General features: G+C 39.9%; 2 protein-coding genes across 4 annotated transcripts in view; one reads left to right on the plus strand and one right to left on the minus strand.

Moving 5' to 3' along the window:
- Window positions 1–12,166, plus strand: part of PODN (podocan) — a 31,299-nt gene extending 19,133 nt beyond the window's left edge. For all 3 annotated transcript variants that reach the window (XM_054212528.1, XM_054212527.1, XM_054212526.1), the window contains exons 9-11: window positions 2,439–2,587; window positions 4,443–4,644; window positions 5,969–12,166. In XM_054212528.1, coding sequence (XP_054068503.1) covers window positions 2,439–2,587; window positions 4,443–4,611 — 318 coding nt within the window. In that variant the 3' untranslated portion in view covers window positions 4,612–4,644; window positions 5,969–12,166. The remainder of the gene's footprint in view (window positions 1–2,438; window positions 2,588–4,442; window positions 4,645–5,968) is intronic.
- A 5,917-nt stretch (window positions 12,167–18,083) lies between these two features.
- The window catches only part of SLC1A7 (solute carrier family 1 member 7), a 54,899-nt gene continuing 50,164 nt past the window's right edge, over window positions 18,084–22,818 (minus strand). The window contains exons 10-11 of the mRNA XM_054212531.1: window positions 20,910–21,009; window positions 18,084–18,844 (exon numbers count right to left, since the gene is read on the minus strand). Coding sequence (XP_054068506.1) covers window positions 18,608–18,844; window positions 20,910–21,009 — 337 coding nt within the window. The 3' untranslated portion in view covers window positions 18,084–18,607. The remainder of the gene's footprint in view (window positions 18,845–20,909; window positions 21,010–22,818) is intronic.

The raw sequence follows: 22,818 nt of genomic DNA on the forward strand, positions 1-22,818 counted from the left end.
TGGGAAACCTAAAGACATCCTTGTTTCTGAACCCTAACAGTGTCTTACGTTTTCAGATAAACATTAGTGAATGTTGTCATTAAAACTGAAATTATGCCTTTCAAATAGCTTGTCTCCCAAAAGATTTAAAATCAGCTCTGAGGAGAGGCAGCAGGAGGAAGGAATGCATAAACAAAAACACTCTTAATTCTCAAAGCTCCCACATCAGCTTATAGTCAGACGGGCCAAGCTGTAGGATTTAGCAGCTCAGCTGGCTAAGGCACCTGGAAGCAGCTAGGAGGTCTGGATTCAATCAGCAGTCCTCTCATTTGCTTAATTGTTGGAGAAAGTTAAACAGAAACCAGAAGGCAGGCAGGAACAATCACATTTGTGCTGTGCAAAATGAGCTTTCAGAATTGTTACACTGGCTGAAGGATTTGTCTGCATTTCCTTTTAAGCAACAGCCTGTTTCCTGCAGTAGAAGGTATTACCTATGTCATATGGCAGCCATCTATGGTGCATATGGTTAGGTCACTGTACAGGCAAAGTTTGTACATCTCAGAGCAGATCAGGGATAAGGAACGTGGAGCATATGTCACTCTGGCCCCCAGTGTGTTTTCAGACAATCCAAATGCTTACTTATGTGAACACTTCTTTTTCTGGTGTTTCTGGGAATAAACAATAGCTTGTCTTTCAGTTAATGTAAATCAGCAATGCAGCAACAGTATCTGTAGAGCTGTTGGTTTGCATCAGCTGCAAATTATTATTACATTTTGCATTTGTTTGATATGTGTATGTGTGTGTGTCTGCGCACGCATGCGTGCAAATGTTTCTAAGATGAAAAGCAGTCTCGAAGGAAGATGCTGTTGAGAATTACAGATGCTGGAATTGTTTCACTGCAGTAGCTTAATGAAATGTAAGCACTGTCACCTTGGTTGTTTGTTTTTCGAACAAAAATGGGTCACGAGACTCATTAGGCAGCTTTAGTTGTTGGTTGGAATGACAAGTTTTCCTTCTCAAAAGGTTTGATTCATAGCTACTTCGCATTACTTTTATTCTAGTGTCACTCCCTTGTAGTCAGCATCAAGCCAGAGTAACGTGTTGCTGAATCAACCATTGGCCCTTCAGTTGTACTTACTCCATAGTAAGCCCTGTTCATATTAAACAAGATTAAGATAATAGCGCATACTTGAAATTCTGTTAGATTAACAGTGCATTTTTGGCTGTTGCTTTTTTTCTGGAACAGTTACTATTTGATATTTCCATGATAGTATATATGAATCTTTTTTATCATTAAGGCTTTACTGTGCAATTTGTTTATGACTTGGTTCACTGGAGTGGATTTGACAAATAACCATCACATAAGATCCTGATGGTGCATGTATTTAGCATTCGCTTCAGTCCACACTGTTTCCATGGAAATCACCGAAGACTGTCTGCAATTGCAAAGCTAGACATTTACATAATTGTTTGCCAGACTGGGATTATGCGGAGACTAAAAACACTAAAAACATGACAATCGTTTGCAGAAGTGTAGCTCTGAATAATGTGTAACTCATATGTCAGCTTGGTGCTATGAAAATGCTACAACACAGGATAACAAAACACGTATTTTGATCCATTTCCTTGCTTAAAATTCATCTGAGAAATGATCATGTCCTTTAGTCCTGACATCTTCATGCCTTGGTCCATGTTAGAATATTTCCATGTGTTTTCAGATGTAACTCTAAATAATATAACCTTAGCTAGTGAAGTGTTTGCAGTAGCAGCTTCCAAGGAATTCCTATGCATGTCTGAAACCCAGTCTGGTTTTAATTCACTTTAAGCAGGCATGGGCTAGAGCCTGGGGACTTCTCAGTGTTGGGACTCCTCAACAAAACAGCATGATGTCTCATGTGAAATCATAATGCTAAATGGCAGTGTAAGAGAGCAGAATTCTCATTGCCACACTTAAGGGTAGATTAAATTAGTTTATGCTACACTAAATATCACTTCAGTTTTCTGCCATGAGCTCAAGCTGAGCCTTTCTGCATGGCTGACAATTTACAGTTTCCACCGTACACACAGTGTTTGTCATTTTCCTGACCTCACCAGCAGGGAGAGGTTCTGAAACAGACTCGCCAATGTACCATATAAAAAATAAAGCCCATTTCCAGATGATTTTCAAATACAACAAATCCTGGATAAGCTTTGGATAAACATCTCACTTCTGCACTGTTACTATACAAGTTTTTTTTATAAGTGCGCATATATATATATATGGTTTTTTTATAGACTTATATGTGTGTGTGTGTATAGATATATATATATATAAAACAATGAATAAACTTCCAGAGGGAGGGAGAGGGATGTATACAGCCATCCTTTGGAAGCTTATTTGTTGTCAAGTCTCTTTTTGCACTGCTGCTAATATTTAAATACATTATTTTTTTTAACCCCTTCTTGTCTCTTCCTTGCAGTCACTGGACATGGCTGGCAACCAGCTGACTTCTATCCCACTAGGCCTGCCGGAATCTCTAGAATATCTGTATCTTCAGAACAACAAGATCACAACGATTTCAGAGAATGCTTTCGAATCCACACCCAAAATAAAGGGGATTTACCTCAGGTAGGATCAAGTTTCCACTTCAACACACAAGATTTTTTCTTCTTTATCCACTTTATAATTGTTTACTTTTTGGAAAATATTTAAATTCCTAACTTCATAAATAAGCAACTTAGTTTCATCATACATTACTATAAAACACTGTTCACCTGCTCAGAAAAGACACGGATACACATAATAGGCACTTTCTGTTTGGAGATTTTGTCCGTTCTGTGCTTATTAGAATGGCTTAGGCATGTTACAAATTTTGGGAAATTAACATTTAACCATTATGTCGTATTCCAATACACAGCTGTGAACTAAAAGTTTACAGTTCACATGCAGGACTACAGCTTCGCCTGTGTCTGTTAGCCCCGGACTTTGACAAAATCCTCCTCTAATGAGGTGTGTGTGACTAATCTTGAAGTCCGTCCCTTGATAGTTTTGTCAGAAACAGGTGACAAGTTACAACTGTGCCAATTACGTAACTAAGTTTAGAAAGCTTTTCTTTTTTTTTTTTTCCTACTCTCAGTTGGATGAAGACCTTGTTTTTATAGGTGGCAGATAACTGACCTTTTTTACATGTAATGTAAAGACACAGTAATGTAACCAATTTAAGCAGAGTTTTATGCCACAAGAAGTGCAGCCAGAATCTGGCCAAGTAATATATTAAATTTTAATCTGATGGAACATTATTGAAAATATTGCTTAGAAGTAATTTATGAAACCCTGTGGAATATGTGATTAAGCTGACCTATGCATGTGTTCAAAAAGCCTAGGCTGCACAAGTCTAAATATGGCCTTATTTTGTCTGTATGCAACGAAACTGTTCTCTAGTTCTGAATCATACTTTTTGGGATGAATGATTCCATACCAAGCAAATAAAATTGCGAAGTCTGGTGTAAATTAGAGCAGTCTGTCTATTCAGCTGCTCACATTTATGAGATTTTAGTGAATGCTTGGATGCAAACCAGAAACCACATACCACATTCTATATTTCTATATAAAGAGAAAAAAGGAATTTGCAAAACTGTTTTGCTAACATATTTAGGAGGCAACTCCACCCAAGCTAAGTTGTATTTCTTAATGGGAGGCTATTAATCACTGCAGTGCTGTGAAACAATAATATACATCTGGAATATTAGAATATGATTTTAAACATATTTGAGAGTAACAGACCAAGCAGTATATGTGAGAAGTTCTTAAATTGCAGATTAGTTGATTTATATTCTCGGAAACCCAAATAACAGATGAAAAATTATTGCAGGTTACTTGGTTTCTAAAGGGATACTTTGTGTTTTGAGTTTTGTGGGAGAAGAATTAAACTATCAAGGGATAACACAGAATTGCATGAAAAAGCAAGTTACACTTTGAAATGTGGGCTATGGAGCAGAAGCCTTTCCGCTCTGGGAAAGAGAAAGCAGAATACCAAGAGAAAGAATTTGTGGGGGAGGAATTCCAATACTATGTTTTTTTTCCTTGCAGAATACAGTTGTAGAAGGGGGAAGAGGGGCTTGGGTGGAGGAAAGTAGGAGTCTTTTGAAAGCTTGGCGAATGAACTTGAAATTGGTGGGAGATACTTAATGTTTCCCAGTATTTTCCTGCAAGGTTCTTTGTGATGATACAGAGTGCTGTGAGCAAACTTTGTTCAGTCACTGCATTTGCCTGCTTGCTAATCAGTACCTGCTTTCCCTTCCTTTTTCCATCCAGAGGAGTCAGTACTCCTGGAGGGCTGTTGTGGGTCAGTGTAAAGTTAGAGTAAGTTGGGTCAGCGTAAGTTACAGTAACTCTACAGAATGCTTTCCTCCTAGTCTCATTTCTGTGTTGGATATAAAAATGGGTTTATTTTAACAGGAAGGCCTTTTTGTTTTGTTTAAAGGTTTAATAAGATTGCAGTTGGAGCACTGAAGGAAAGTATCTTCCAAAACCTAAAGCACTTACAGGTACTGGATATTGAAGGGAACCTGGAATTCAGCAACAGTTCAAAGAATAAGGATGACTCAGAAGAGGAAATGGAAGATGAGGAAGAGGAAGAAGAACTGAGATAAAATGTGAACTTACACAAGCACATCATGTGGGAGGTAACAACTCTAGTTTAGTTAAATTAAAGACCCAGTTCTCGGACTCTTGTCTGAGATAATAATTGCAACGTACAAGTATGATTGAAACATAACAAGTGGGTGTCTGAGCCCTAGACTCAAAGACTTTCACTAAAACATGACTGGGAACTGCAGAATCAAAAAGGGTTGAAAACACATTATTTTGTAAAATGAAACAGTCAGTATATATCTGTGTTTTATTAGAGGCAGTGGACTGTCCACAGGGGCTTCTGCTTACAGCCACAGCAGATACAGTAGGTAAATATGAAGGTCATTATTTACTAGTTCTGATAGCAAATAATGAAAAGGTATTTCATTATATTTTTAAGCAGCTATTTCAAAAAGAAAACAAAGAACAAACTGTGAAGCTTACTGATGCAGAGGACCATGTGAGCTGAAAATGGATTAGAAAAATTAGACAAACTAAAGGAAGATAGACCCATCAGTGTCTGTTAAACATGGCATTGAGATTATGACCTCTGTCTCAAGCAGTAGTCCTCAAATCACTGACCACTTGGAGTGGGAAGATAATACTATACTCAGCATATTTCTTATGGAAAAAATATCTAGTTCAGGTCACTTTTTGAGACAGTATTATAGGAATGGATTGATGAATGGTCCAGGATAGCCAGTTCTCACAACAGCCTGTGCTTTTGCTACTGGTACGTCTTGGTGAGGGTTCATTGCTCACTTCACCCAGATTCACTGAAAGGCCTCTGCCCAGTTACAAGTTGTGATTGCTGCTGACTTTGACCCCAGACTGGTAATCTTGAAATTAAGATCTCAGTATTTCATAAACAATCTGGCCAGCCACTCCATCTCTCTAGTTGAACCTTTTTTCAATAATTGCAAAAGAAAAGATGAAGGGAGAGTGATGTTTGAAGAATATGCAATTTTCCATAAGAATAGGGATCTGCTTTATGCATCTCAAACATTTTATGTTCAAAGATGATGAGGTTCAAGTCACTACTGTCTACTTTTGGAGATCTAAACTCTAAGACTTGAAAAAAAATGTTTACTTTTGTCCCTAATCAACGTATTGTCATGGAGAACAACACGAGGAAGAGCTAGGAATAGTGCTAATATGATGGGGCTTGAAAAGGCAAGAAGCTACTTGGAAATTTAAACATTAGACCTCCCTGCTGGTGTGAGAGAAGAAATAATTTAAATCTACAGCCTTAGAATGCATATAACTTCTGAATCAACGCATCTCTGGTTCAGTTTGGGACAGCAGGTATTAAGTTCAGCATATTCTGAATTCTGTATTCCATTATGTAATTGGTTTTGTTTTTCTGATGTTTTGCAGGAAAGCATATGGAAAATTACATATATGTCTATGTGTATATATCTATATAGATATACAGAGAACACTTAGCAAAACGTGCAATGAATTACGCAGAAACTGTCATGGCACTGGGCCAGGCTCATGGAAGACAGTGTGTTACAGTGCCTTATTCAGGGAGAGACCCTGAATGCCTTTCCAAAGCTTCCAAATCATCTTATACAAGACCCAGGATCATAAGGGATTGCTCTGGAACTCACAAAAGCTGGCTTTTGTTTCTTCTGTTTCTATTCCTTCACTCTTTCCATCTGTAATAACAATATGGGACTGTTTTGAACACATGCCTTCAAATGCTCTTTTTGTCACTGCATTTTAAGTGAACCATGTATATGCTTTTCCTCCACCCCAAAGAAGCTGTTGTTTATCAGGTGAGATGGATATTTGCAGTACTTTCATGCGTGGAGCAGTATATGAGGCGTTTTGGCTATCAAGCAGCAGTAATAATTCTGGATGGAACTATTCCTCTGTTATAACAATGTGTATATTTGGATGAGAAAAACAAAGTAAGGCTGGATCCCATAATATTTTATCTTTACTGCCAAAGCCTGCAGTATATGCCTGTTTTAGAAAGGTTTTAAGATAAAACTATTGCTCTTGTGAATATATATAAAAATCTGTATGTCTGCCTTCCAGAGCTTTGGGAAAGTTTCCGTCTTGCTGTTGTTTGCCCATGTGGCAGTTTTGTGAATGTCTCCGAAGGTATGTCCAGAAGATTGCGTAACAGTATGCAGTTTAATATATGTGGTAGAATTTTTCATATATTGTATATCATTCACATTAAGAGTCAGAATTGAGACTAATGAAGCAAAAGAGATAAGTGAGTGCGGCGTGTCTTAGGAGAAAACTGTTAAGCATCAAGAGAAATTTCTTTGTTTAGTTCGAGTGTGGAGACAGTGCCTGCTGTCATACTTTCTTAAGGCCTCACCTGGTTTATGGTGTTGAGCATTTTCAGCTCCTGTTGGAATCGTGGAAAATATGGAAACGAAGAAAAAGACGACCTGCAGAGAGTTGCTTACTTGATTATAATGTCCTTCATCTGAGGTAGCTAATCTGCTTGAGGAAATGGTCTTTTCTTTTGAGGATTTCTGATTGAACACATGTTGTTTTGCATGCTGCATTCCAGGATTTAGTTGGAAACGCAGTTGGCTTAATTTTTCACCAGCTGTTTTTCGTGCTGGAGAAGATCTAGTTCCACACACTCCCTTTGGGTTCCCATAGCACATGACAGTACTTTCAAGCTGATATTTCCTACCTTAGACAATTCAACACCATCATGAATCGTAGAAGGCAAGATTGCTTCCTGAAAAAAGTCAAATCTTGGCCCCCAAAAAATTGCAAAACCCCACGTTTTTGAATATCAGCTACACAGCTGAGCAATAAAATAGCCTTCCAGCTGACCTTTGGGATAGATTTCTATGTAAAATGTTTTCAGAACATAGCTCAAATCAATTAGCCATCTCCAGCAAACTCCAGTGGAAGTTTTGCTAGTTTATTAGCAAAACCAATTTATTATACTCTCAAACACTAAAAATATGCAGATTTGTGTAGTTTCGTGGAGAACTGTTGAATTATCTTTAAACTTCAATCCCTTACGCTATGATTCTGTGTGAAGTTGGGGGCCCCAGACTCCCTTTGAATCCCTTGAGAGTCTGAGAATGCAGAGGTGAAGGTACATTTTAGCACCTTGTAGGATCAGGCCCAAAATTGCAGGATGATACATGCACTGTTAAACTTCTTAAATGAAGTGTCAGCCTTTGCCAAAGGAGACCCACCTACAGTCAAAGGGGAATATCCCGTAGACCAGTAGAGTTAGGAAACCCTTTTCCAAGTTTATTTCAAAATAATTGTACACTAAATCTGTCCTTTAAAAGGGACAATGTTTCCCAGCAGGAAAAAAAAACAAAAAAAAGACACCCCTTCCCCCCAGTAAAAGCCTCAACTGCCTCCTCCCCCGAGAGAAATGTCTTTTGATTGTCATGTAAGAGATTGATGAGGCAGAATCACAGGCTTGGTTCCTCACTTATCTGGTATCATCAACACCTGTGACATTGGACATAAAACTGTCAAACCAAAATGGTAGTTTGTTTCTTTCTTTCAAAGGGATAAGAAGCTCCATGAGAGATGATGAGGAAGAGTCAGAAGTCCACGAGACAAAGCCCACATATTTTTCTTAGCTGTGGGTGGCACCTGTAATCCCAAGGTCCAGACCTTGGGTGGAGCAGGACCCAGGAACAGGGTCTTTATTATTCCCTGTAGTGAAAACGGGGAGTGTTGGGAAGTTGGCCTCTCCTTAGGCCACAAAGTGTGGCCAGAGACAATATAAATGTTGTTTTCATGTAACTTTCTTCCCATGAATTGCTTGGATTTGGGAAAGAGACAAATGGAAAGTTTTTAAAGCTGAGATGGATAAATGGATAGTGAAAACTTGAAGTTTAAAACATTCAGTTGGCAACTTTATTCCTAAGTATGTGTTTGCATATGCTTGGTATTCATGCGTGGTCTGTATGCAAACTGTGGTCTGAGTTTACTTGCTGTTTTTCTTTTAAAGGCCATGTTTCTTCCTTACAGACAGTACTGCACAAAATGGGGGGGAGGGAGTGGGATTTTTCCTGAGATTGGATGTGATTTTTCACAGCAACAGGAGTACACATGCAGCACGTGAGCTATAAAGAACTCAACAAGCACCAAAAATAACCCCTGGATAATGAGCTTTTATTTCAGACAGTGGGATTGGAGCCCAGCTGCGTCTGCAATGCGGACGGGCCATTCTGCAGCCATTTTCCCCCTCGTCCCTGTTACTTCGGGCTCCTCGCCCCCGTGGCTGTCCCCTCCTGAGGGCTGGGGCACCCGGTGCCCACTCCCTCCCCTCGCTCCAGCCCCGCTCTCCTCTGGGTAATGCCAAAGGTTTGTTCTTTGGGGATTTCCAGGAAAAAGAAGGCCAAGAATAATTGTATCTTCCCCAAAGGTTTTATCTCCACACAAAGGGGTTATGACCCCTTTTCTCTCCCCGGGTGCCAGGAGGGGCTGCGGGGCCTACACTGAGGGGAAGGGGTCAGACTGGATCTGCGGAGCCTGTTTCCCTCTGCTCCCCACGTTCACAGAAGTGGAGGGCTCCTCCTGCCCCAAAAATGCCCCACAAAGGAGCTGTTGCCGTCCCACCTGCTGTGAGGAGAGGAGAAGCTGCGGCCCTGGTGGCTCCTCTGTGGGGATGGAGGTAGGGCGAGGCCGAGGCCTTCACTGCTCCAAGATGTCGCCCTGCGAGCCCCTCTGTGAGGGACAGCAGGACCTCACGGGTGACTGGATGTCCCCAGCCTTGGCTGGCAGGAGAGGTGAGTTGTGGGGGACGCCAGCAGCCATGCTGCCGCGGGGGAGGCAAGGTGAGGGGCTGGGGGTGGTGGAGGAAGAAGCCCCTTTGTGGTGTGGTGAGGGGGCTCTCGCTCTGCCTCAAGGGCCTTGCCAAACCATGCTGTGTTGTTTGGGGTTTAAGTGCTATGTTTAATTGAAAAGAGGTGCTTTACACAGTAAGTAAATACTCTTTTAAGGAAAAATGAGTTAAGAAAGAAAAAAAAGTGCTCCAAAGGAAAACTTTTGACCAAACTTGAATGGGGATGTGGTGGGGCAGGAGGAAGGCTGTAAAGGGCTCCCTTGGGAGAGCAGCAGCAGCTCCTAAGGAACCACCAACTGCAGATCTCTGGCAGTGATGCAGCCTCTCCGCAGGGCTGCTTCCTCCGAGAATTCCCAGCCACCCTCCTCGCAGCCGGCTCTGGGTCAGACAGCCATGCCGGGGTGAAGATCTGCTGTGTCTTCTGAGATTTGGGGACTTGGAGATTATTATTGTTAGCTCCCACCCATAAATGCTTCAGGATTGTCCATTAGAAGTGCTATCGGTGAAAGGATCCTCCAACTTCTGCAGGTGCTGAAGCATTGGGCTGGCAGACCTGCTCCTAAGGCTTCAGTGGTACAACCCCCCTCCTCCTCTTCTGCTGCTTTGCAAGAGGGATAGAGAGGACTTTTTCCTGAAAAAGCTGAGGATCTGGAGTAGCAGAAGTAAGGTATGTGGAGTGAGGCTATGGACATGTATTAACAAAGTGGATGAGAACAGGCAGTGTCCTCCTCCCTGGGACCCAGCTGCCATTTCTTCTGCTCCTCAGTGGTCCATGCAGAGCAGGGAGCTAGGAGGGACCTGACTGAAACTTCAAAATTGTTCTCTTTTGACAATGGTTCCTGATGGTCAATAAGAGTTTAGTTTATGATGCTGTTTGTCACCATGGTGACTGAGCTTACTGATGTTTTTACAAATTTTGCTTACAAAAAAGTAATTATTTTACAAATAATATTTTTGATGGGAAGCAGTCTCTTAGAAAGCTTCTATGATCTAGTCCAATATCCTATTAATTGGTTGCACTCTATACTGTAATATTGATGAGTCTTTCTCCCCTGGTTTGGGAATAGTTGTCCTAAAAACTTAAAACATATATAGAGTTTTATATAATACAAATCTAGCCTTGTTTTTTTTTTTCAAGATATTTCCTCCTCTACTGGGATTAATTTATGGACATAATTGTAATTTCTTTATTATGTTGCTAATATAAGAACAGTGAGTGAATTCCCTGAAGAGATCCATTTCCTTCAGTGAGGAAAATATTGGTATGCCCTGTAGCTCTGATTCATACTGCTATTGTAAAGTCAGCCAGCTGTGGGATATATGTGGAGGCAGTGGATGATACATGTGTTCTAATAATCCAGTATACAAAGTGTTTCCATAAAAATTCTTCGGTAGTATCCAAGGACGTTAAACAGTCCATCAATAAAGTCCTTCTTTAAATGGTTTTGAATCAAGCAAAGGCTGTTTTAATGCACAGTTGCACAGGCTATCTCAAGTTTTCCCCGTGGTAGTTCAAGAATCTGTTTTTAGCATATGATTATGATACTGCTGAGAACGTTGATAAAAATGCAGACCGATTTGCAGTATTCTCAGCTCCAGTTGCAGACAATAAATGAATGGGTCTTATGCTTTTATTACTTAGGATATAATTGCAGGTTTGTTGACAGTCACCAAAGATATTAGCTTTAAAAAATCTTTACTTAGAATATATCTTTTATATAGAATTAAAATTATCTTCGATTACTTATGTAGCACTCTAGGTCTCTCCCCTTTTTTGTGGTGGACCTCCGTTTTGTGTCTGTTTAATTCAAATACAGCAGTGGGATAAAACCCAAAGCACTTCACTGCTAAAGACAGTAGAGTTGCTGCACCATGAGGCACACTCATCATCCACAGCTTAAAAGATTTGTCACGCGAAGACACACTTTGATTGTTCCTATTCTCTCTGTAAAGCAGGTAGGAGGAACCAAAGTGAATCTCTCAATGCCAAATCAAGAAGGAACAGCCGAAGTGAGTCTTCTAGGTTGTTCCCACCTACTTTACAGAGATGGGACAAACAAAACTTCTTGTATGCAGATAATCTCTAATACCTTTTGTGAAATTTACTCTGGACAGCTGCGGATTACTTGTGCAAAAAGTATGGTATGGAGCTGTACATTAGTCCTGTGCACAGCACCAGTGAGAAAATAACAACTGAGAATACGCAGTCACAGTGGAAATTCTCTCCATCAGAGAGCTTTGAGACTTCCTTTCTGAACTTTCTGCTTAGAGCTAGCTCCAGCCCCAGTGCTGGACGGATACCCTGCTGTCCATCTTGATTCCTCCCTCCCCAGATGTTTGGTTAGGAAGGATTTCATGTCAGAGAAATGCTTTCTTCTATTAAAAAAACTCAGAAGATTGGATTTATTCTAAAACAAAGATCATACATTTACTGATTAAACTACCAATAAAATATAACTACCCAAATCTCTGTATTTTGAATTTGTTTTCAAGAAAACTAATGAAATGCAAAAGAACTATTTAAAGTATTTAAATAGAAAAGAAGGTGAAAGTTTATGGTTGAAAATATTCAGTTTGACTTAGTTCTGTATAATTTCCGCATGTTTTTAATAGCCTAGTGGTAAAACCCAATAAAACCACTAGAAGCAATGAAATCATAATGAAACATCTCAAGGTCAGTCTTGTTTTTCTTTTGGTTTTGCCATCTAGCCCATACAGTATTTGTAGCAGATGTAATGTGAGATATCTGTGAACATAAAACACTTCTTGTTTTGCTTCCCCTGCTTTTTCCATCTTATTAAAATACCCTTCTTGGTCGGGGGGGGGGGGAAAGGGGAAGGCTAAAAAAATATGGAGTTATTATATCCTTATTAGGAAAGTTCAAAAGCAACAATTAACTACAGTAAGTTTCACGTGGTGGGTCAAATCCTGGCTTTCAGCTAGCGTGTGCAGACACATACAAGCGTATGTTTAATTCTTAAATGAAATGCAGATACCTCTTTGTGATGAAAGATGACACTTTTCAAAGCAACAGATGCAGAACTCTAACTTACAGAAGAAAAACTCCTATGATGGAACCTGAAAAGCAGAACTGTGACCTACCCTCAGCACATCTGTAATTCCCAGGGGCATGAGAAGTCTAGGATTTTGTAATGACTTAATTGAAAAACACTTCAGCAACAGTATTTGCTTGTTTTTTTGCTGGACTGAATGCTCCATACTAGTTTGGAAGGAAGGACAGCATGGCCTACCACCAAAAGTGTTTGTCAGAGTACAAGTTTTCATCGTATCACAAATAGGAGAAGGAAAAGAGTTGTTCCATTAACTGCATGGTCTATTACAATAGTTTTCAGTGATTGAGAGACAGCCAAGAATTAGCTGTGAAGGGGTGACCAGTGAGTCACAGATGCTGTGGATACCTGCAGACCTGTTTGCTTTGTCTTTAGCAGCTGTCTGCAAGCAGAAGCTTTGTGAGGAGAGGGGTGGCTTGTTCCATCCCTACATCTCCAGCTGTTGATACCCTTTCATCTTGGAACCAGCAAGAAAATTAGGTTTGATTCTATTGCAGGAGAAGTGATTAAACACTCTTCCTCTTCACCATCTTGTCTTCCTGAAGCCTTCTTTATTCCTTCCCCAAAATACCACTCTCTGAGAAAGACTGTTACGATTTTACTTTGACAGCCTGTAAAATATCTGAAATACCCTGTGACACAAATCTGCCGAAAGTCTCAGCTGTGCCAAATCCATTCCTATATATCATCTTCCAGGCTGTGGAGATGCTACTTTATAAATGATGGAATCTGAGGTTTTTTCACTTGAAACAGGAGCCTGGCAATTCCTGTGAATACTGTGGGTAGTGATCCTGTGCTTCCAGAGAGACCGAAGTGGCTAATCCAAGGTAATTAGATGAGTCCCCTGTAACGCGTTATGTAACTGTCTCAGTCTTCAGCTGATTTATCCTTACCATGCAACACCCCGTTGAATTAGAAAACTGCTTTTTCTCTGTTTATAGATGGGAAGCAAACCCTGCGTTCTTGTGGTCACTTGACCATGAGGTCACATGAGAAGTCTGAGATAGTGAATAATGAACCGAACTTAAGCAGTGACCACCCTTCCTGTTCTATTGATCTCATCCATTTGGGGTTTTGTGGGACAAACCCTCTTATAAATTCCAGAAGTATCAATCAGTATGGTCCAAAGTAGTTAGTGAGGAATGTAATTTTGAGCATATATTGCCTCCTAAATTGTATGTGAAATCATAGGCTTAAAGTGAGAAATTTAATACATGTATTTCATTTGCAGCTTGGCCCTTAGTGAATGGATACATTAAATTTGTCTATTCTGTGGCCTCTTTTTCAAATGCGGTGAAGTCAGATATTTTCCAGCCGTTACTGTTGCAAAAACATGTGCTCTCCCACTGCAAGATATGCAGCAGTAGCATCCCTGTGGAAAAACCTACATTGCTTTCTCTCCTCCCTGTACTCAGTCCTCAGCTGGAGGGCTGTGATCTCAGCCAGCCTAGTGCCTGCAGAGGAAACCCAGCAATTCCTCATTGCCACTGTGACTGTAATGAAAGATAGCTGTCTTGATGTAAAAATGCACCTGGTTGTTCAGTAGAGACACAGACACGGGAGTGCTTAGCATTGGGCAAGATGAAAGGCAGCCTGAGTTTTCCAGATTCAATTCATTTCCCAGGTTACACATTTTGCTTGCACACGTCAGCCACCTTCTGCTAGTAGTTACCTCATTTTTATGGAAAGCACAGAAAGGACTGAGGTAATTTCCAAGACTATCCATCTGGCTTGAAGATGAAGCTTTCCGTCTGCTTTGAAAGTGTTACAAATCAGTTCACTGTTGTTAAAAGGGGACTAAAGTTAAATCTTTGTTATAGAACTGAAAGAGAGAGCTCATCAAATGGTGATGTTACAGAGTTACTGTATTTTCTAAGTGTTTTAGAATTGCTAGTATAGCATGGAGGGAATCTACGATTTAATGTTTTAGCTAATTATTTAGATCATCTTATTTGCATGTTGGGATACATATTCAGGTGACACAAACCAAGCGTAGCAGCAATTAAGTCATTTAAGTGGCATCAATTAAGACTAGCTGAGAATATGAGTAACTATATTAGTTCCATAAACTTCTATATTTGGGTTGGCAGCCTAAAACTCTTGGGATTTAGTGGGATGTGTTAAGTGCTCTGGTTGTGTCTCTTTCTCCCAGTTCTAATTCTTGCACAAGGATTTATTACAGCAATTCAACACTCAGAATTTCCTTGGCATTGGCAAAATCCTCAAGAGCCTGTTTTAAGATGTCTTTAATGATGTTTTATGCCACAACAATCTGCAGTGGCTTCTTTCCTCTCAGTAGTATCTCTAGAGCAATGCAGTTGCAAAATAATCAGCATTAGACGACGGTTTCTGATAAGTATTTTTAATTTGGATTACTTCCTAAATTATTTCTTCCATAGCTGTATACAATGCATCACCCTTCTTAATTATCTTCTCTCCTTCTTCAGCACCCTCCCCTAGTGTGTCTCGAGGACATTTTAATTGGCCAAGTTCCCTTTCTTTTTAGCAGCGGGAGGCAACTTCAAAATACAGTTGAATGTTGCCAGTTAAGAAATATGTTCTTTCCACATATACTTGAAAGTATTCCATGCAAACTGTTGTAATTAGTGATTGATTGGTTGATTGATTGACTTTTGTAATTTAAAAGTTTTGAGATTATAAAGGTCACATTTGTTTTTATGCTTGGAAAGTAGGAGAAACATATTTACCAACACAAAGCTTGCACTCTAACTTGATAGTCAACAGCTTCATTATTTTTGTTGGAAGAAAGTGTGACTGTAGCTGGAAAATGTGAACCTTGTATCAAGCTGCTTGACAACAAACACTATGAGACACAGAAAATAGCTAAAATGGAGGAAAGCTTACCATAAAAATTGTTTTAACTTCAGTGTTTACCTCTCCACTGTTAACAGTGGTGTCTCGTGCTCTTAGCACAGAATGTAGAAGCAGTCAGATGCTGAAGTCGAGGTCACACTAAGCAACATATATTTACCAGAACAAAGAACTAAAGTCCCGTAGGCCTCTAGTTAGCAGTATTTGATACCACAAACTATAAAGGTCAGGTGAGAAACTGAACCACTGCCTTCCTCCCAGCTGGTTCACATTGCAGCTACCACTGATGCAAAGCCCTAGGTAACATCAACAGAAAATAAACTTGCCCCAAAAAGAGTTTGTAAAAGCAAAATGTAAGACATCAAACAGTAGCTCCAAACTACAGGAGACAGTGACTCACCAACATAATGGAAAGTTATGATTGGTGTAATTTTTTAGGGTTAATGGCAGGCACATATTGGTATAAACCACAAGTTTTAAAGAGTCAAACAATATAATGTAAAAAAAGATAATGCATTTCAAATTTGCAAGGCAAAACTGTACCATCTATGAATAGAGTTTGAATGCAGAAGGTTAATTTTAAAACAGCCTGTTGATTCCATAAAAATATGCCTTCACACATGAGACTTTCACATTCCCTACTTGCCAAACAAAGAGTAAAGGACAAAAGTGTGGTTTTCATTATTGTATAGGACTTGTGTAGCACAACCAGCTGCTTATTCTGGTCTATGATGCTTTATCTCATCTGAAGTTCTCCTCGTGGAAATTGCAGCTTCTTAGCACGGGGGTTGGTTTAGACCTCTTGACCTATGACTAAGTTGAAGAGTGACAGACTAAGCAAGCTGTATCAACAAGCAGGCAAAAGGATTTGCACTTTGTAGTGAGCCAAAGGTGGCTGGAGAAGGTGGTGGTGGTAAGGCTAGCAGCATTTTCTGCTTGACAGGTCATGGCACCTTGGCATGATGCGTGGGCAAACTCATCCAAAAGCTCTTAGTTTGGAACTACTCATTCCAAATCTTGGATCTACTTGTTCTCTTTCTTCATCATTTCTATCTGTGCAAAGTGATTGTGAAGTGATGGATGACTGGCAGAATTTTACTATCACTTCACATAGCCGTAATTGCCTGTGTGAAGTTGAAACTTTTTGTTATGCTCTCTTTGCTGGCAGTCAGCATGCAGAGGTACTGGTTGTACTGCCTTCTCCACACGCGCTTAGGCTGTTTCATCCCTGCTCGTTCTTGTCCCTGTGTCACCCCTTGTCGCAGAGTTGTGTTGACACAACTGTCTGTTAGAACTCTGCTAAAAAACATATGTGAACTGGTTTGAATTAAAAAAACTTCTCATTTGATTCTTCGTCTGGCCTCATAAATAATTGGGTCTGTACAGCTGGGAGAGGAGGGGAGGCAGTGCAGGGAGGAATGGACAGCTGGGGAAGGAAACATAAAGGGGACCTCTTGGAGCTGCCAGTGCTGCCGAAAGTGTCAGATGCTGTCTGTGTTTGTCAGCTAGTGCTTCTTCCCATTCAGAGAGGCACAGACCAGCCTCAGCTCTCCCAAATCACTCATTTTAATGGCACTCTGCAGAGCAGGTCGACTACAGGACTTGTGCAGGAGCAAATTGTCCTGAATAATTTCAGTTCTTCCCTATTCTTTGTGTTCAGTGTTTGTTGTTTTCACTGGAGGACCAAACGAGGTAAATAGTTGCCAACTGTATGTATTTTCAATTTAATACATAATTTCTGAGGTATTATAGGCAAATAAGATGTATGTTTGTTCTTTCTGGCTGTACCATTTCATATATAAGCTACCTCTACTACAGCCCTCTGAAGCAACTAATTAATGTATGACAAAAGAAATGGTCTGAACAGGAGCCCTCAAATAAGAGGTGAACATGCGTATCCCAGGAAAACCATTAATCATGTGCACGAAACACTTCTGCTTCTGGTGAATGCAGAAATTCTCCTTTTTGACTGCGTCATTTTTTTTCTACGGATGAGAAGAGCATATTATAATACCAGGCACATGTTATCTTAAACTGATATGCCACAAGTAGCTAAATATAATATGTCTAGTGTATTGGTATGAACTAGTATGTAATCTCTGGATTGAATCCCAACTTTTCAAAAGGTCTCCTCACTTTCACTCTCCATTTTGGCAGAGAAATAAGAAGACAGTAATAATAGAAGTGGACAGACAGCCTATTTTTGAAATGGCAGGTTTATTAGAAATGTTCTCTATTCACAAACATTGGAAACATACTCAGCAGATTTTATTGTAACTGAAAGATTCAGTAGATAGTGGAAAGGGAGTAACTGTCAATGTAGATTAGCCACTGAATTATGAGAAATAACAGGCCAGTTTCCACAGCAAACTCCTCACAAAATGACAATATTACTCAGCATCATTGGGTTCCAGTTTGTGTTCAGTCTGCCCTTAAGATGAAGCGCATGGTTCAAGAGCTTGAGTTTTGGGTTTATAATATTTACAGTAGAACTGCCTACAGATTACAGGAGGGAACACGTTAGCACCAGTGTTTATGGATTAGGGCTCACGTCGCCTCTGCCACTGCATGTGCATGGTACTGACTCTACTGAAGAGCTAGGTTAAAAAAAGGTTAATAAATCTGGCACTTGGAAGGCAAACTGTGCTCTGCAGTGACCTAGGAATCCTTCATTTTATACGTGACACTTGAATGCCTGTCTCTGAAGGCTGACCATCAGATTTACCCTAATGTGCTTTCTTGCAAAAATGCGTGCTTTGCTTCACCTCTTCTTGAAGTGTTATTTAGTAATATTTGTAACTCCTTGACATCAGGAAATCAGTGTGATTTTCTTACTGCTGTTCTAAAACTAAGCACAAACTCTATATTTAGCAAACATTAGACAAAATTAGTATCTTTAGCAGTTTTGGTGAAACATTTTCACATAGCAAAAAATCTACATAAATACAGTGTTCATCATTACTGAAATTCACAAAAAAAGGCTTTGGTTAGAAAATTAAAAAGGGTCAAATAAAAAAAAAACTTTAAAAAAAAGAAGCCAAAGGAGTGTCAAATACTATATTGGAGTCAAACGAGTGCAGAATAAAACAGTAGTTGTCCATTAGTTAATTTTTCAGTATTAAAATCTTCCACCTAAAGAAGCCCATCTCTTGCAAGCTGCGTGCCTTTCCTGACGTTCACAGCTGGTCTCCTTGTTCCAGTACAAGCAGGGTGGCGATAATTCCACATTTTCCTTTTCAAGGCAAAGAGTCCCTCTTCCAGCTGTGAGGTAGAGATTGGGTATCAGGTCCCTGGAGATACCACTGAGTGTAGCTTTTACACATTTGTTTCTAGTTCATTTATTTCAATAGTGCAGTGGTCTTTACTGTTGGATTTCTTAGTGTGATTCTCCACTGGACTTTCTTCTTGCTCCACTTGTACGGGTATGTGATGCTGAAACCCTTTCACCGTTTCTGGTCCACGAGATTCATTCATGGTCTTCACACAGCCATTTCTCTGGTAAGCCACAATCTGATGGACGTTAATAGGCTTAGTTTCACAGATCAATGGCACCTATGTGAAAAGCATTAAGATTTGGAATGCCACTGTTTGCTGTATACAACAGGAAAGGAATTTTTACTTTGAAAACCTGTGGTCCGCTTTACAGTCATCATAGGGCCTCCATAGACTTCCAGGACCTGTTTCTCATATACACTAAAGCATCTTTGCACCACCTGGATAAAGTGAAGGTGTCTCTACATCTGTAAAAATGCAAATTCTATCACAATTCTAATTTAACTTATACCCACAGGAATAACTGCTTGCATCAGTAAAGCGATAGAAGTAGGGTAAATAAAGACTACAATTTCAGGGCTAAATTCAAAAGATATGGACTCTCAATGTCCAAGTGCTTGCTCTTGAGTGCAATTACATAGACCAGTAAGTATTTGTTGTTGTCTTCTGCCTTTCATCTAACCCAATAAACTAACACCTGTCTTTTCAGTTTGCCCTATTTCAAAAGAAATAGAGGATTTTATTGACTGATTCATAAGTTAAATATTGAACTGTCCTTTAAATCAAACCAGAAGTTCTGATGGGGAAAACAAGACGCAAATACTGGCAGAGAAAAGAGGTGGGCTTGCAGCTGAGAAAATTTGGCCTTTGGGTATACATTACTAACTCCACAAATTACGCAGCCAAAACGTATGGCAGAGTAATGGTATATTTTAATACAATTATAGAGCACGATGCAAAGAAAAATCTCATCATGGATGACTAAATAATCCCTTAGGAGGAATTTTATATTCTTCAAACATCTCCTCTTGAGTTCTGACTGAGTTCTAAATACAGCAATGAAATGTCAGGAGGCCTGTGTTATGCAGGAACTCAGACTTCACTTCTGGCTTTGTAACAGATGACGTACATTACCATTAAGGTTGTATGTTTAGGTTTTTTGCAGCTAGCTATATGTGTAGCCCATATATTCAGGCCTGATCCTGTCATCAGTAATTACTACAGGTGCTAAGCACCTCAGAGGATAAGGCCTGTCTTTCTGTATAAAACTTGAAAGAGCAGGAATTTTAAATGAATGTTGCAGGAAGGCACGAGAATGGGATTTACCAGAAAAACTGTCTGTAAAATGTGACAAATAGTAATAGAAATAGAACTTTGCTATAAATACTGTTATTCTTTGTAGAATACTATAAGGCATGAAACATGCCTTGTGAAAATCAGTCCTGATGAAGAAACTTCTCTGCATAAACTACTCTGTCTTTGTGGAAGAAAGGTGGTGAGAGTCTGCCATGAGCTGAAATGGTTGGAGATTAGCACCTCCAAGCATGATGGGCACATGGAATTAGGAATCTCCTTTGTCAAGGATTTGAAGGAGGAGTTCCTGGTAAAAGGAAAGACTGAATGATGCATGACAAGGACAAAAGAAAAAAGTATAGGAGTGGAGAGAGGCAGGGGCAGAATACAGAGTGTATGTGGCATATGGAATAAGGTATAGAGAAGGAAAAACAAAGACGTAAGGAGGGACTTGTACTAAATATAGAAGGCATGAAGGTGTCTGAGAAGTCAAGAATGCAGCAATGTGCTCATGCTAGATGAGAAAGGAAATTATTGCAATGGTGGCTTCAGATTATGCTAACACAGAGGCTCAAAATAGGGTAGTTGCTTTTGTTATAAGCTTATTGATTATGCATATACACACTCATAAATACCTTTACCTCCCCCTACACACAAATACTCAAGGACGTTTGTCACCCTGCTCTGTTGCTGTTCACATTTTTAGAAGAAGGACGACTTATTGGCCAGTCAGGACTTGGGTACTGAGTGTGGAACCCACAGTTCCAGCAGCTCTGCATTGGCAGGACAGTACAGCTGCTTCTCCTGCTCCTGTCCCCAGTGTGCCAGACACAGCTGGCTGGCAAGCTTTGAACTTGAGTAGGGTTTTCCATGCCCTCATGGAAAAGGACCCCTCCACCCCATCTGGCTAAACAGTACATTGCCCAGTTCTGTCCTCTCTCTGAAACACCTTTTATAAACTAGATGAAACAAATATGGGAGGCTGGGAGCTCGCGGGTTCTTTGCCTTAATATGGCACATGCTGGCACACCCTGGTTCATGGCGTTGTTACCTCATCACCGTCCTTGATAAACTCCTTCCGGCAGATGTGGGCCATGATCCCAGCAGCCAGCGCATCTCCCAGGACATTGATCATTGTTCTAAACCTGTCTCTGGAAAATGAAATAGCGACGGTAAGTTGTTGGCTCTTTGGGTCCATTCCTATGCCTTCATTGTTGCAGTAATTATAACTGAAGGCCAGTTTTGCTGTTTTTATGAGGTAACCAGTTTAGAAATGGCAGTAAGGAGTTTGGCATGGGGCAGACACTAGTTACTGAGCTGCTCAGTTGGGTTTTCCAGCCTTTTCTGAGCACCGTGTGCTGTGCTGCCACATACTTTAATTTGTAACTGAGCTGACTAGAGCAGCTATGCCTCCCTATACATACAAGCTGATTCAGCACTGAAAAGGTTTAACACAGCAGATCAAGATGGCATTTACATGGTTTTTATGTTAAGGTCCAGTATTGTGGCCTGATTTGGAGGCTGGTGCTGCACATGTCTTAACTCAATACACATAGAGGGCAGGCAGTACAACCAGTACCTTATATTAGTTATCGAGGCCCCAATCTCAGCAACCAAAGCGCTAGTTAAGAAGATTATTGTATTGGTAGAATATGCAGAATAAAACCAAAATTATTCAGAAGATTGCTCAATAACTACACTCACAAACTAAGCAGGCACTGACCGTATTTAAATCATGTTCATTTCTGAAAAAGCTGTGGTTGCTATGGCTACCAGTGGCTCTTAAAGATTCTTCGTTTTCAGTTATCATCTTTTCCAATTTAAAATTGTATGCTTGACAGTACTTTGTATACATACAGTTTCACTATTCTTCATTTATGGGATCATTTCTTCCCTGTTTATGTCTTCTACACACTGTCTAAAAAATAAATTATTAAAATACAGACTATAAATACACAAAAGTAAGTGGTTGTCATGGACAAGTGTTACACTTGAAACAGCTTGGAATCTATTAGTTAAAATTGATGAGATTTCAAATAGACAATATAGCTTTTAAGTCTGAAATATATCATATCTTTTCCAAGAAAAACCTACACAAATGAAAACTGTGTCATATTATTAACTTAATTTATAAATGGGGGTTATAAAATGGAGGTTCAGAAATCTCCAGATGTTTGGCTTATTAAAGTCAGTGACGGTCCAATATCAACAGCCCAGATTTCTGATCCTGTATCTTAATATAGAAAAGAATTGAAACTGTGTGCTGATTTTTTTCCCCCATATTTTAGGCATGTACTCTGTGCATGCAAATGTTTATGCAGTTGCTTGCCTAATTAGCGTGAAAGTTCCTACATGAAAGGTTATTTGCACATGCGGTTACCCAAATTCTACATGCAATTGCAAGTAACTTCAGCAATAATATTCCAAAGCCTACACCTGGATGTGGTTGTTGACTCCAACACTTTTTTGCTGAATCCATATTTCCAATTCCTGCTGTTCTGATTTTAGGTTTTGCCTTGAGGAAAATTCCCACAAAAATATGTTATGCGGGGAAAAATACCGTTACAGCATATATTGATAGATGTTCCTGTTACCAAGTAGACACATAGACTTTTTTTTTTTTCCCTTGGTTGATCATCAGATTTGGATTCTTGGAAAGATATTTTGGGTTGTTAATTCTGGCTTGTGCAAAGAGTCACCTGTGGTAGAGAAGAAGCTGTATGAGCAGAGCTCAAGAGTTTGCATTCCCTTTTGGGCTCTGATTAGCATCTCTTCTGAAGACAGGATTTTTCTGAGGAAACAGTGCACCACACTGAAACTCTAAAGAAAATAAATTGCCTGGCACGTTGTTTGACCCGTTCTATTCCATATTTCTGTGTGTACAGAGTAGTCTGCACTATGCATGAGTAGAACCACACCACACATTACTGACATTTCTCCACTAAGAGGCCAACCTGCTG

The sequence above is a fragment of the Rissa tridactyla genome, chromosome 8 (assembly GCF_028500815.1).
Source record: "Rissa tridactyla isolate bRisTri1 chromosome 8, bRisTri1.patW.cur.20221130, whole genome shotgun sequence".
In the NCBI taxonomy this organism is placed as follows: Eukaryota; Metazoa; Chordata; class Aves; order Charadriiformes; family Laridae; genus Rissa; species Rissa tridactyla.